The sequence below is a fragment of the Eucyclogobius newberryi genome, unplaced genomic scaffold, assembly GCF_026437365.1.
Source record: "Eucyclogobius newberryi isolate DKJ021-1_F unplaced genomic scaffold, fEucNew1.0.hap1 SCAF_6, whole genome shotgun sequence".
In the NCBI taxonomy this organism is placed as follows: Eukaryota; Metazoa; Chordata; class Actinopteri; order Gobiiformes; family Gobiidae; genus Eucyclogobius; species Eucyclogobius newberryi.
This window is the reverse complement of record NW_027316278.1, coordinates 22,090,089-22,103,384: the sequence shown is the minus strand read 5'-3', so window position 1 is coordinate 22,103,384 and position 13,296 is coordinate 22,090,089. Positions and strand designations below refer to the sequence as shown.

The 13,296-nt window shown below is 41.4% G+C and overlaps 1 protein-coding gene across 2 annotated transcripts in view; it reads left to right on the top strand.

Annotated features, from left to right (window-relative positions):
* The window catches only part of arl15a (ADP-ribosylation factor-like 15a), a 62,993-nt gene extending 57,216 nt beyond the window's left edge, over positions 1-5,777 (top strand). For both annotated transcript variants that reach the window (XM_072432525.1, XM_072432524.1), the window contains one exon: positions 4,092-5,777. In XM_072432525.1, coding sequence (XP_072288626.1) covers positions 4,092-4,244 — 153 coding nt within the window. In that variant the 3' untranslated portion in view covers positions 4,245-5,777. The remainder of the gene's footprint in view (positions 1-4,091) is intronic.
* The last annotated feature ends 7,519 nt before the right edge of the window (positions 5,778-13,296 follow it).

Sequence of the window (13,296 nt, the reverse complement as noted above, 5' to 3'; positions counted from 1 at the left end):
GATGAACTGCACTTGTACGCAGGTCACTTCTGTCTGCCAGTGCAGGGGCCAAAGTCTTCCAGAAGAGGGCCTTGGAGCAGGCAGCCAGACATCGTCTACAGTCAGGTCTGAGGCTAGAGTCTGGGCAAAGGCAGCTCCAGTTACCCAGACAGATTTGTTAACAGTGTTTGGGTCCACTCGGCTTTCTCACCGGGCTTCTGAGCCAAACACGCAGAGGTGACTTAATCTGTCATTAAACTCACATTACAGCAGACAGACACTGGGCTCCCTCTCCAGTCGCTGGCATGGCTGGTTGCATCTGAACAGACACAAAGAGCGCACCCACCCCTCCCCCTATCTCCATCCTCCTCCTGCTGCACACCATGGCGCAGCTTGACAGTCCAACAGTCTAGACACAAGCCATTTCATTACAAGTTGAAAACTGATTTGATTGTCGGACTGGTAGTTTGTCCCTGTGATTGGTTAAATACCTGAGGGAACTGACTTGTATTGCTTAAAATTAACCCTTCCAGTCATTTCTTACGCTGCTGATATTTTATTGGCCCTCTGACCTTTGGGCTCTCTGGCCACAATTTAAAAAATAATTCACTTGTAGCACAGGGTTGATAGTGGCAGCTTGCTCTGGTATTGAAGTTACAACCTTATTTATGTGACACACACATTTTGGAAATAAAATAGCATTTGTTAAGCCTCCTTTGAAACCACTAAATATAATAACTCACTCAATGTTTTGTGGAGGTCCAAGTTATTGTTTCCCTCAGCTGGCATCTATTTTTATCCAACAGCTTGTTCTAGTTCTCCCAACAACTTCCCCATGAACACCAACATATGAACTTAAAAATCAAGTGCTGTTGAGGAATTTTAGAACAAACAGAACACTAGTATGAAGCTTCAATAAACTAATCAAATCTAACTTGTAGAAAAATCAAATCACATGCTCTGTGTGCGTGTGTAATATATATATATATATATATATATATATATATATATATATATATATATATATATATATATATATAAGCGGCAGAAGATGGATGGATGGATGGATGGATATATATATATATATATATATATATATATATCCATCCATCCATCCATCTTCTGCCGCTTTATATATATATATATATATATATATATATATATTAGTTTTATTAAACAGAACAGTGTAGCATGAAATGAGGATGAGAGAGGAAGGGACATCACTACCATGCAGGTGGCTGGCTACACATCGACTACCGAGGACCACACTCATGATGCCACAGTTATCTTTTGCTGCCGTGGAAAGTCCAAATGATATGGGTAACATGTCAAATGAAGCCTGCGTACGCGCGCAGCAGCCTCACTTCTACACGTGCGTTTGTTTATGAGCCCGACGGATCGCATCTCTCGTCTCCCGTAGATTTCCGTCTCTTATGAGTCAGCTCGAACTGTCTTTCTCTGTCTAAATTTTGTCCTGTACACTGAGGGAACTATATTATGATAGATCCATGCGCTTAGACACAGGGAAACATGCTGCTCTCGGGGGACGAGCCGCACGCGGCTGCAGGTGAGCGGTAGGTGCGTTTTATGATTGATACGTGGCAGGACTAATCAGCTGTCCACGCCACGAGGAAATGAGACTCAGATTTGGCGCCAAAAAATTGTCCATTACGCCTTTAATTAAGGTTAAGGGTTTGGTGTTCGAGTAGTAGTAGTTACGTAATTACTAAGCCTAAATCATTCTTAACCAACTATTTGTTCACTATGAATTATGTCTTTGTTCATGCTTTTCTAAAGCAGAAATAAGTGTAGTTATTATAAAGTCTTACTTTCTATATCCCATTTGTTTTTAATATATTTAGTAGAGCAGCTGTCCAGATTAGCAATGCATTGATATAATTTAGATATTATTCCCCCTTGAAAGTTCTGGTTTATGAGCCTTCTGGTTTATGTTGGTTAGATGATTTTAATGGTAATTACTTTGTTTCATTTCTTGGTTATAATATGAATTATAAATACCTATAAAGGTCATGTTTCTACAAGCCAAACATATCAAAGCTTTTCATATGATTATCTTTTACAATCTGGTGAAAATTGTTTAAACCTTTTGTAATTCAGACCTTGAATCTCAAGTCAGTACTATTTGGTAAAAAAAAACTTGAGTCATAAGCCAACCAGTTTAAGATTTTAACATCTGTGTTTAGTTTCTTCCATGTTGTAAGCACAAATTTAACCCAGTGATTCTTAACTTCCTCCAAACAACTCAATCATTTGTCATCTGCCAGAAAGGTACAGGCAGGAATAGCATTAATCTCAATATCTTTCCATTGAGCTTCATATTTTGGATCACACCAGTACAGCAACACTCTGCTGCCTAAATAGTTTTATTTTTCCATCCACTTTGAGCCTCAGCATTGCAGGATAAAGCAGATTATGATCATCTTCTTTTCTCTCAGGTGAGATTTAACTTGATCAAAAGTTTGAAGTTTCTTGACCACTCTCGCAGAGTAGTCATTGAAGAATTGAAGAAAGAGACATGGAGCTCGTTTGGTCATCGCATGCTGTTTATCACTGAAATGATGGAACGTCTGTATAATAGGTCGGGGTCGGCTTGGGAGCAAGGGAGTGATGTGCACAGTCAAGCTTTATTTATACTTGACCACGTCTTTCCCTTCACTGTCGTCTGGAAGACTGACCTCTGCGATTACGATTCTCCAGGTTGTCCACTTCGTCACTCAAGACACGTACCTGGTTTGTCAAATCTGCCACTCTGGCTTGCAGGGTAGAGACCGTGTCTTTCAAATCAGAGATTTAATTTTCGGCTGCTATGGCTCAGCTGTCCAGTTTCAAATCATGTATTTACGCCAGGGCCGCATCTATAAGTTAGTAAGTAAGTCAATTTTATTTATATAGCACCTTTCACAGACAGAAGTCACAAAGTGCTTCACAAAACACAGAATAAAACGATAAAACACAAAAAAATTACAGTGAACAATACATATACAACAATATACAGTAAAATCAGCCGCTAAAACAAGTGCATTTAAAAGGCTTGACTAAATAAAAAGGTTTTAAGCTGACCCTTAAAAGCAACAACTGAGTCCAGTGACCGTAGGTAGAGCGGAAGATCGTTCCAGAGTCTGAGGGCAACAGCCTGGAAGGATCGGTCTCCTCTGGTCCGAAAACGGGTGCGAGGAACCAGCAACAGTTTCTGGTCCAAGGACCTTAGTGAGCGAGAGGGAGTGTACGGTTTTATCTTTGCATCTACTGCCTTTGTAATCTTAGCAGCAAAGCCCCCTATAATCACTGGGCCTATCTCGCTGCGTCAGGGCAAGCTAACTTAGGTGTAGCATGGCTAGCTTTGTTCACGTTGCCGTTCTTCTTCAGTTTCTTAGACACGTTCCTGAAATAAGCGTCCAGGCGTCTAACTTACAGTTTGGCTTTAGAAAGAAACATTTACATCATTTGAAGTACCATGGCTGTTGCCATATACCAGTAACTCTGTTTTCAGGCTCACTTGCAAAATATGGTTTCAAAATAATTGAAGAGAATTGTTTTTTACTACCGTAAGAATTCTTGCTTCTCTCTTGAAGCCACTCAATTTCTGGTATCTGCTACCGTTTTACCTCTGATTTTGGTGATGTTCTTTATGTTAATGCAACAGCTAAATGTTTTTGATATCTAAATACTGCGCATCATTGTGCAAGATTTGTCGTGACAAGTTGTGGTAGACTCACCCATCAATGTGATCTGTATGCCAGGACTGAGTGGCTCTTTTTGAGTGCAGAGAGCTGAAGGTCACTATGTCCTGTGCTCACGTGACATGTCTGTACCTCCAGTATGGACTGATTGTGGGAAGCGAGCCTTCACATATACTGCTCTTGCAGCTTGAAACTTCTTTCAGTCTGAATTTAGGTTGCGTGAACTTGTTTCGCTGAGGGGTTTTTGCTCCAAAAAAAATCTGATATGAAAGAATTTATATATGAAATAAATGAACTATGAAATTAAAATGCCACAATTGTGAATGTGAATTTAAAATTGTATTATTTATGTATAGAATTATTATTTTTGTTATAGTGATAATAAATAGATAATATGATTTCTGCCTGCAGATAAAGAAGTACTTGGAGCTGGAGCCGCTGGCCAGAGGAAAACGTTGGATACTTGACGGAAGCACAACTGATAACATGGAAGGAGTGAAGGAAAGTTTTGGCCATTTTATTGGTTTATTGGAGGACAAAGACATAGAGCCTGTCAGGATATGATGCTGCTCAGGCTAACTGACCTAAGTGAACGAACAACTACGTAATCGCTGGCATCCACTCCTACCGTCCAATCAGAAGACCCCGGCCTCCTTTTTAAACATGTTCTCAGTTCACTTTAATGTTGTTTATTTTAAGTTGAAGAGCACATGAATCAAGATATTTCCTGAGAAAAATATGTTTTCCACAAGTCAAAATATGTTTACTTGTTGAAAAAACTAATAACACTAACCCACTGAGCCCAAGTCATAGGTTTTGATGGTTTTCAGTAAATACTTGGCTGGATGTGGGTGTATTGAAAGGCCCTTGTGTTATGTACAGTAGTTACATATTGGTGTTTATCACACCATGTATGAATATTTAATAATACAAATAGTTTTGTGAGTCCAAGTAGTGATGTGCCCATGCAAACAGTGTACTGCTGTGTACCTTCCACAGGAAAACACTACTCTGTGAATTTATGGACACAGATGGAAGGACTGGCAACCAAATTCAGAATGCTTTTTATAAATGTGCAAAAAATATTTTCTAGTTCAGTGTGTTAGTCTTGTAGAGCTGTGCTAACATTACAATTATTTTATATATACATAAACAAAGACCAAAAAGTGATGAACTGGATATAGACCAATGGTGACACATAGTGCAGGCTTAGACATTTCATTTTTTGTTTGTTGATTCGATCAATCAGACAGAGCAACAGCTGTGTCTGACAAGTCCCTGTCCGACGACCTAATGCCTTCCAACTGTGTGTGAAGAGCCCTCCCTGTGTGTGTGTATATGTGTGTATATGTGTGTATATGTGTGTGTGTGTGTGTGTGTGTATATGTGTGTGTGTGTGCGTGTGTGCGCGTGTGCGTGTGTGTGCGCGTGTGTGCGCGTGTGCGTGTGTGTGCGTGTGTGTGCGTGCGTTTGTGTGCGTGTGTGTGTGCGTGTGTGTGCGTGTGTGCGTGTGTGTGCGTGTGTGTGTGTGTGTGCGTGCGTTTGTGTGCGTGTGTGTGTGCGTGTGTGTGTGTGTGCGTGCGTTTGTGTGTGCGTGTGTGTGTGTGTGCGTGTGTGTGTGTGCGTGCGTTTGTGTGTGCGTGTGTGTGTGTGTGCGTGTGTGTGTGCGTGTGTGTGTGCGTGTGTGCGTGTGTGTGTGTGCGTGTGTGTGCGTGTGTGTGCGTGTGTGTGTGTTTGTGTGCGTGTGTGCGTGTGTGTGTGTGTGCGTGCGTTTGTGTGCGTGTGTGTGCGTGCGCGCGTGCGTGCATGTGTGTGGCAGACCCCAGCCCTCTGCACACTGCCCCGTCACTTCTCCTGACTGTGCCTGCTACTGTGCCTCCTGTACCACAAACTCTTATCTTTTTTCTTCAGTATTTTCCTTGATCACTCGTCCTATTTTGAAACAGGACATCCCTACTCATCGTGGAAGAATAAATTACCAAACATCTGCTTTCTTGTCTGTGTAAAATATACACTGCAGTTTTTTATGTTTGTATGTTTGCTTTTTCAAAACATGAGTTTATGTACTTTAGAAATTAAAGATGAAAATTAAAATCATTGCTACCATCCTTTTTTTTTTTTAAGTAAACACAATCAGGCTGTTGTTGATAAACCAATGCAATAACGAATCAAATAATCCCATATAATTTTAAGATATGTATTAATTACATTTAGACATTTTTAACAATTCAATAACTAATTAGCTAACTATTAGCCACATGAATGTAATAAAAACTGTTGGTCATTTCCGTGTAGCACCATCAAACCAAGCAGTTCAGCACTTTATAATGGCTGCAGTACCTCAAGATACAGAATTTCTTCAAACTTTTCTGAATATAAAATACATTTCTAAGTAGAAGTCTTATAAAGCTTATTGCCATCCACAGATGATTTGGGTCTTTTCAGACTTTAATATTTGTAATGTGTGTCGCACACAATCTGGAAACATTTGTTGTCTTGATTTGTGATTTAAGGTGACCAGTGGAAATCTGAGCCTGGAGCATAATCGGCCTAACGCAGATGGAGGTCAAGGCAAAGCGAATGTGAAAAAATAAAAAAGGGCGGCACTCAAAGAGTGGAGCGCTTGTACAAAGTTGTGTGTGGAAAGTAAAGCGTGTGCAGCAGTTCCCCTCTTCTTTCTCTTCCCTTCTTCTCTTTCTCTTCACTTATTCCCTCTCTTTCACTTCAAATGTTTGGCTTTAATTCATTGTGTGTCATGCAGGTTGCTGTAGTGACTCTTTGATCCTGTTTTCCAGTCTTTCCCTGTGGGCAAACATTTCTCTTCAGTCTGCTGCTGCTCCGGCCGATCACGGGCTAGTGCCTGTGGGTCTTCTCTGTCCATCTCTTTTCCTTCTAACTTTCTCTGGCTTTCCCTTCTCTTTGTTGCACACTCTTTTTGAGGTTTTGTCCAAAGTGTACTGTTTCCTTTCAGTTACGGCTACGGGCATCAGGCTGACCCATAGGATCCCAACCAAGCACCACCTCCCTGTCTGTCTGCAGTCTGTCTTTCCCACTTTAAGTGGGCCTACTAGGCTTTATCAGTATCCGATGTGTATTTTCTGTATAAGTTAGCTGAGATGCCACCAGACATTTTAACACCAGAAACTATGAAACTCTGTTTCAACAACCATGCGTTGTTGAAACGTACACTTCTGTGGAAGACTAGATCCAACTATCATGCTTCATTATGTAACTTTATTATGATTGGTCCCATCATTAACAGACCAAAATAATCCAAATGTTGATCGATTCTCTTGGAATAACAAGATTTTTTGGCTGATGTTTCAAATGTTAATGTTTCACATTGCCATCTAACTTATTTAGTGTTTAATTCTACACAAATTATGCATGTATTTATAAAAAATTTAAATAAAACGATTTAGCTTATATGTGGCTAGAACAACTCTTAACTTCCCAAATACTTGTAGACAATGTGTCTGCATTTATCATTAAGTCCTGTTTTGAGAAGAATCTGCTGATCAATCAGAGACTGTCAGGAAGAAGAATGTGGACACCTGGCTCTGACGGTTCCCACATTCATACAGTCTGATGAGAGGCTTATTTAGTGAGCATCATGCACACTACTACAGACAAATATTTATGCTAATTGATGTTGATGGAACGTGGACTTGAAAACATGGTTTATAACGGTCCCGTTTACGTATGAGCATGATGATGACACATGAGTTGGTCAACCCTGTGAGTTTGTGAAACGCAAACTCACAAGCTGGCAGGGAGCCCACTATTCGTTTACAAGACAAACAGAAGCCGGCATGTTTTCTTAAACTCTGAGTAGAAGACACTTTTCCTACAGCCCAGCGTTTGTGGTGGGATCTTTGCTGATAAGAAGCAGCTATTAAGGGAACAGATGTGTGCCTTTACTTCCATGTAAGCCCTGTACCCCTGCTCAGCCACCACAGCTGATGCAGGACACCCAGAGCTTGTGCGCTCCAGGCGCAATGACAGAATCCATCGTATACGTATATCTCACACGATAAAGTAACCTTCAAACATGAATTAAATGTATCAATAAAATAAACAAATATTATATCAGATTGCTTTCTTGCCATCTTTCATCTTGCCATAACCCAAAATTTGAAGTGGGTCTTTGTTTTTAATTAATATGGTAAAGATGTGGGTTAATTAATAAACCTCTTGCTAACTTTTGCACTTATCCAGCAGTGATGAATTTTTTGGGCCATTGGAACCATTTTCCTCAACATATATCATAATCTATACTATTTTGTCTCTGGTGCTCGGTGAGTGAGATCAAGGATAATAAGCATAATTATTTCACCTGACACTTTAACATCACATTGTAGTGTCATGTAGGTTCAGGACAGTGAGACATACATGTTCATTTGAACCCCGGTATGTCTTGTCAGCGCGCAGGGCTTTTTGTTTCCGCTGCATGTGTGAGTGGCGTGTGAGTTGGGGACTTCCGTGGGACTGCAGCAAGCTTGTCACTCACGGTGTTTGTCCTGGGATCAGATCTGTTTCTTTTGCTCTGTGCACGTCCCGAGTGCTGATGGAGATCCGCATCCCAGGTGGCCCTCACATCAAAACAAGAGCTTTTCAGACAAACATCACTCACTTTCTTTGTTGTGCAAGGGACAGGGGGCATGGCGCTCTATCTCCGGAGGATCTCCCCCGCTATCGCCTGTCCCACAGGAGCCGCTAAAAGCAAATGTCAGTCAAGAAGAAGCTGTTGCATTCTTTCCTGAGGTCATTTAGTGGTGGTCACTCAAGCATTTTCTGGATGTTTATGTCAAAATACATTTCAGATCCACACGGCACATTAAGTATTAAAGTTGGTCCATGCTGTGTTTGTTCTTTAGAGACAAGCGGCCTCATTTGTTTGGCACAGTCAAAGGTCCAGGGTGTGTGAGCAGAGGGCCTCTGTTCTCATAGATCACATGAAAGCTCAATGCACAGGGGCCAGTGTGCGGAGCATCCTCCATGTGTGCAGGTGAGCTCTTTAGTCTGCTCCATGTCCACAGCTTTATGAGGCTGACCTTAACATGCCCGTCTCAGTGGTCTAGACTGAGCTCTGTGTTTACTAGCGCCTGTCCCTCTGATGGCAATCGTTCTGGGTCGTTTTAACTGTGACTTACTCTTGTCATAACTCTTTGAAGACTGCTGCGCATTAGAGGTCCAAGTGTGCCTTGTGTGAACTGTAGAATTTACTGTCATGTCTCTGAAAAAGTCAAAAACAAAAAGACAAGGGTGGTCACAGCATGTGGGAAAAAGACCAATGGAAGAGAGCATAACGTACTAATGGGAGAGCACGTAATAAGGCTAGACACCTAAGGTTTTAGAAAAAAGTTATTGTCTTAAATAGCTTGAATTAATAGTAGCTGCTGCACCATGCCATCTGACAAAGGAACATTTACTGTGTTAGCAGCTCCAGTGACACACCACAAAGTTCAATTTCCAAAAGACAATGTTTTGAGTGCAAGCAAAAGGAAGTTGTAAGTCTTTCACAAAAACTATTTAGCTTACAGAGGACCGTAAAGAGAGGCAGCACCTGTGTTTTACCAAAGCTATTGCTCAGCACTTTGCTCATTACCAGGGCCATATTTGGTCAAGTGCAGATTTAATGTTGCCCTTAGAGCTATGACGAAACCATGCTTGATTCACGCAGGAAACCGCAAAATCAGTCCCAAATAAACAAATAATACAAGAGGTGCTAGAGTAACAGCATGGCGCTGGGATGAATCAGCTCAACTGGAGTAGCAGGCTACAGACGGCACAACATGACAGCCACGGGCTTCAAGTCGGACACAAATAGACTGTAGGTACTGTGGATTAGGGTTAAAAGTCACAGGGTCAAGCCGGGCAGCAGTTGGATGGGCTTAGAGAGGTGAGCTACAGGAGAACTCTCCTGTTTAAATTCATCTTTGTGGATTTAAATCCAAATCAAATGTAGATAAATTCAAGTCAAACTTCCAGTATAAACCTGCCACACTGCAGTGAGGTGTGAGGCTTACCACTTATTGACATCTTCAAAAGGGATTCTTGTAGATCAGTGTTTTAGGATTCTATGACAGTTCTTTGTTAAGGACCACTCTGGGTCTAAACATCCTATGATTGGATTAACTAATGTGTCACCGTGTCAGAGCTGCCCCACAGTGACTCATCACTTGCAAAAGTCTATTTGATGCAAGAACACCCATTTCTCACACAAACACAACTGGTACACTAAATATGGTGCATACCTAAAATGTATTGCTTACAGGATATTAGAAACAGATGGAAGTTACATAATAAAATCATTACACCTCATTTTTCAAATCCTCCAGAGTCTATAGTGTTCCCTTAGAACGAAGCTCATGTTGTAATGGACCAAAGCAGTTTTGGAAGCTTCTGAAATGAACTTGGGAAGCCAGAAGTTCTTTGGGGGAACATCAACAAAAGGGAGCACAAATCAGCTTTACAATGCTCAACCCCCTGAAACATATTATTACATGTACTATCAAGTATGCTGTTAGCCACCATACTCTGGTGTGGACTAAAAACTATCAAATAATCAAATATAAACACATCATAAAAGTACTAGAATTGTGTTTCAGTGGAATTATGTGTTTCAGTGGAATTATAAAAACAATTAATAAATAATAGCAAAATAATTGTAAAACATGAATAAGATCAAATAAAAGGATTTCTAATATTTTAACCGTGATTGTGATTCCTAGCAAGACTGCCCATGTTTAGATGTTGAAAGACTGATAGTCTAGGATTCTGATCAGTCCTAATCTCCTGTTGCCCATGTGGACAGCCCCCGCCCTGTTTGTGCCCCCTCCCCAAACTCTTCTGAATCAGTCTGGTTCACATACACAAGATTAAGTAGCAAAAGTGACATCCAAGACCAATCGGGCCACCCAAGAGAACTGAAACCAGCGGAAAGGCTGTCAGAACCCCCTTTTGCAACATTAATCTTCAAGCCTCTCCTGCACTGCCAACTCACATCTCCTTCAAACAGGACAGGGAGGCACAAGTGAACTTTTCCCTCCCCAAGCCTGCTCGCCTCCATCAATTAAATCTTTGGGGGACAATTCATCGTCACCTGTCATTTTTTCAGACAACTTCAAACACAGGCAAAATTCATTACTTTTCCAGACATTTGACCAAAAAAAACATGTATCTAACGCGCAAAGAGATTATTAGTTTGGACTGGTGCTTAAAGGGTAAACGAACGGTTGCCTAACAGACAGAAATTATACTCTTTTGATTTATAGAGGACACTAGATTTGTCTGTGGGGAGAAATTCCTCATGCCTGTTTCACCTATTAATGAGATGTTAACGTTAGTACGAGGAATTCATCTTAAGGGTCTGAACTGTTGTAACAGACATATCAGCAAGCTGCTTTAAGCACCTCAACTCACCCTTTGTCTCCTGCACGGAGCTATGGCAACTTTGATCTCATTCAGGACGTGGAGGGGATAACCGTGTGGGTGAGCGGGCAGTGGGGGTTCTCTTGACCCCTTCAGAGGAGGTGGTGTCAGGTCCAACCTGGTAGTGCTGTGAATGGAAAGCAGAAAAGATGAATACAGCAATTGATAAATAGCGGAACTTGAGTATGTTGTTGTGGATGCCTTCAGTCCCAGGAGAGGGCCTTCCTAACCCCTGCCTTTCTTCTGCCAGAGACCCCAGACGCAAAAGGGAACGTCGCGCCAGCTAACGGTGACTCTTTGAAGTGAGCTACACCAAATTACACAGCATGCCTTGGATACTTGCTCTTGCCATTCTCTGGGATGGGGCACAAGGATTCAACTCTCAACTGTCACATCTAATCTTTCCAAAAAAAACATCCATGTGATTTTTTTCAGTTACAATACAATACATTGTATTAGTTACACTACATACAATGTAAGTTCACTTATATTTGTGGTGATGTGTATTGGGCACACACCTGTATATGCACACTCTAGTGGAGTGGGGTGAACAGGGTTGCGTGTCTCTGTCCCAGTTGGAGAACTACATAAGTGCTGCTGATGATTAAGAAGCTGTGGGCCACAGTGCAGTTGCGTGAGTGAAGGTGTGTTTGTGTTATTTAGAGAAGCTTCATTAACAAATAACGCCTTGGCACTGGTTCAGGCTCAGGCTTTCACAGGGGCGTGTGCCAGCTGTGGAGTCAAAACATGATACATCAGCCAATAAGGGCTGCAGGCGCTGCACTGTCACAGTTCACATGTCCAGATGTGACGGCCGGGCACAGGTAAGAAACACTATAATGACAGCTAAGTGCTCCATTAATGGTTCCATTATTCATCTGTCGGAGGCTGTTGCTGAATAATACAAGACAGAGGTTAATCTTGTTAATAAAACATATCATCGTGACTTTCTTCTCTGATATAAATCTGCTTACCTTATTGCAGGACACTGTGACCTTTGACCCCTACTGTACAGCATTATAAAAACTTAATATTGCAATTTTAGAATGTCAAATTAATGATTAAATAAAATGAATAATCTTATGTAAATCACAAAGACAGTGTTCAGTTGGAGCACAAGTTAAAAGCCCATTGTTTAATTTTTTCTGCACCGCTGTCTCAAACCTTAGTTTAACCTGTAGAAGTCTTGATACAAACATAAACCTGGTGAAGCATGTGGCAGCATTGGCATGTCACAGTCTGTCCTGCACTGAACCTCTGCTCAGCTTTTAATGTAACTTACAGCTGCTTTAGGCAATTATTATTGTTAGTAACAAAAAACTCAATACAATCTGTAACATACTATTATACTGTTGTACCGAGCATGTGCTGGGATACAGCCTGATGCTTGACATGTCTGTCATACAGAAGTCTATGTGAATAAATGGACATCAACCCTTGATCCACACACTTAGGCCTTCTGTTTGAATAGGCCTACATCCAGTCCTGAAAGATGCAGGCAAAGCCTGCAGACTATTCGTCTTGCTTTTCCAAGCAGTTCCTTCTCGAGAAAAAACGATCTCGACAACTACAGTTGGTTATTCTCAAAGTACTATTGACATGCCAGAAGTGTGCTCTTGAGCAGTGCGTTTGTGTCCGAAGGCGCGTGCTTTGTGGCACAGGACGCGGAGCGCGGATTGGTCCTTGACGTGTTACCACGATGCTTTTGCTCCAAGTTCACACACTTTTGTAGCCGCATGGGCCAGGGCTGGTGGAATGCTTTCAACTTTTTCTGATACAACGTTGTGCCAAAAGTATTTTTCCTCTTTGCTTTTCTCCGAGGCCTTTTCAAAGGGGAACGCACACGCTGTCATTCATGTCCTGACGCACCATTACGCTCATATCAGATCGGCGCCTTTGATGTGACGAGTGACAGAGCAAAGTAAATAGCCAGCGCAAGCCTGTGAAGGATTTGCGATGCTGTGCGTTAATTGACCTATAGCAATTAGGCAGCCATAATTGGTGTGTGAATGTCGGTGCAGTCACGCAGTTTATTACTCCACTGTTTACCGAACACAAAGAGTGTAAATAAGGATTGGCAACTGCACTTCAAACTCCAGACTGTATCATCCCAAGTGTAAGGTTACTGGCTACAAAACATATATTGATTATATGGGAGTCTTTTTAAATAACTTAATATATT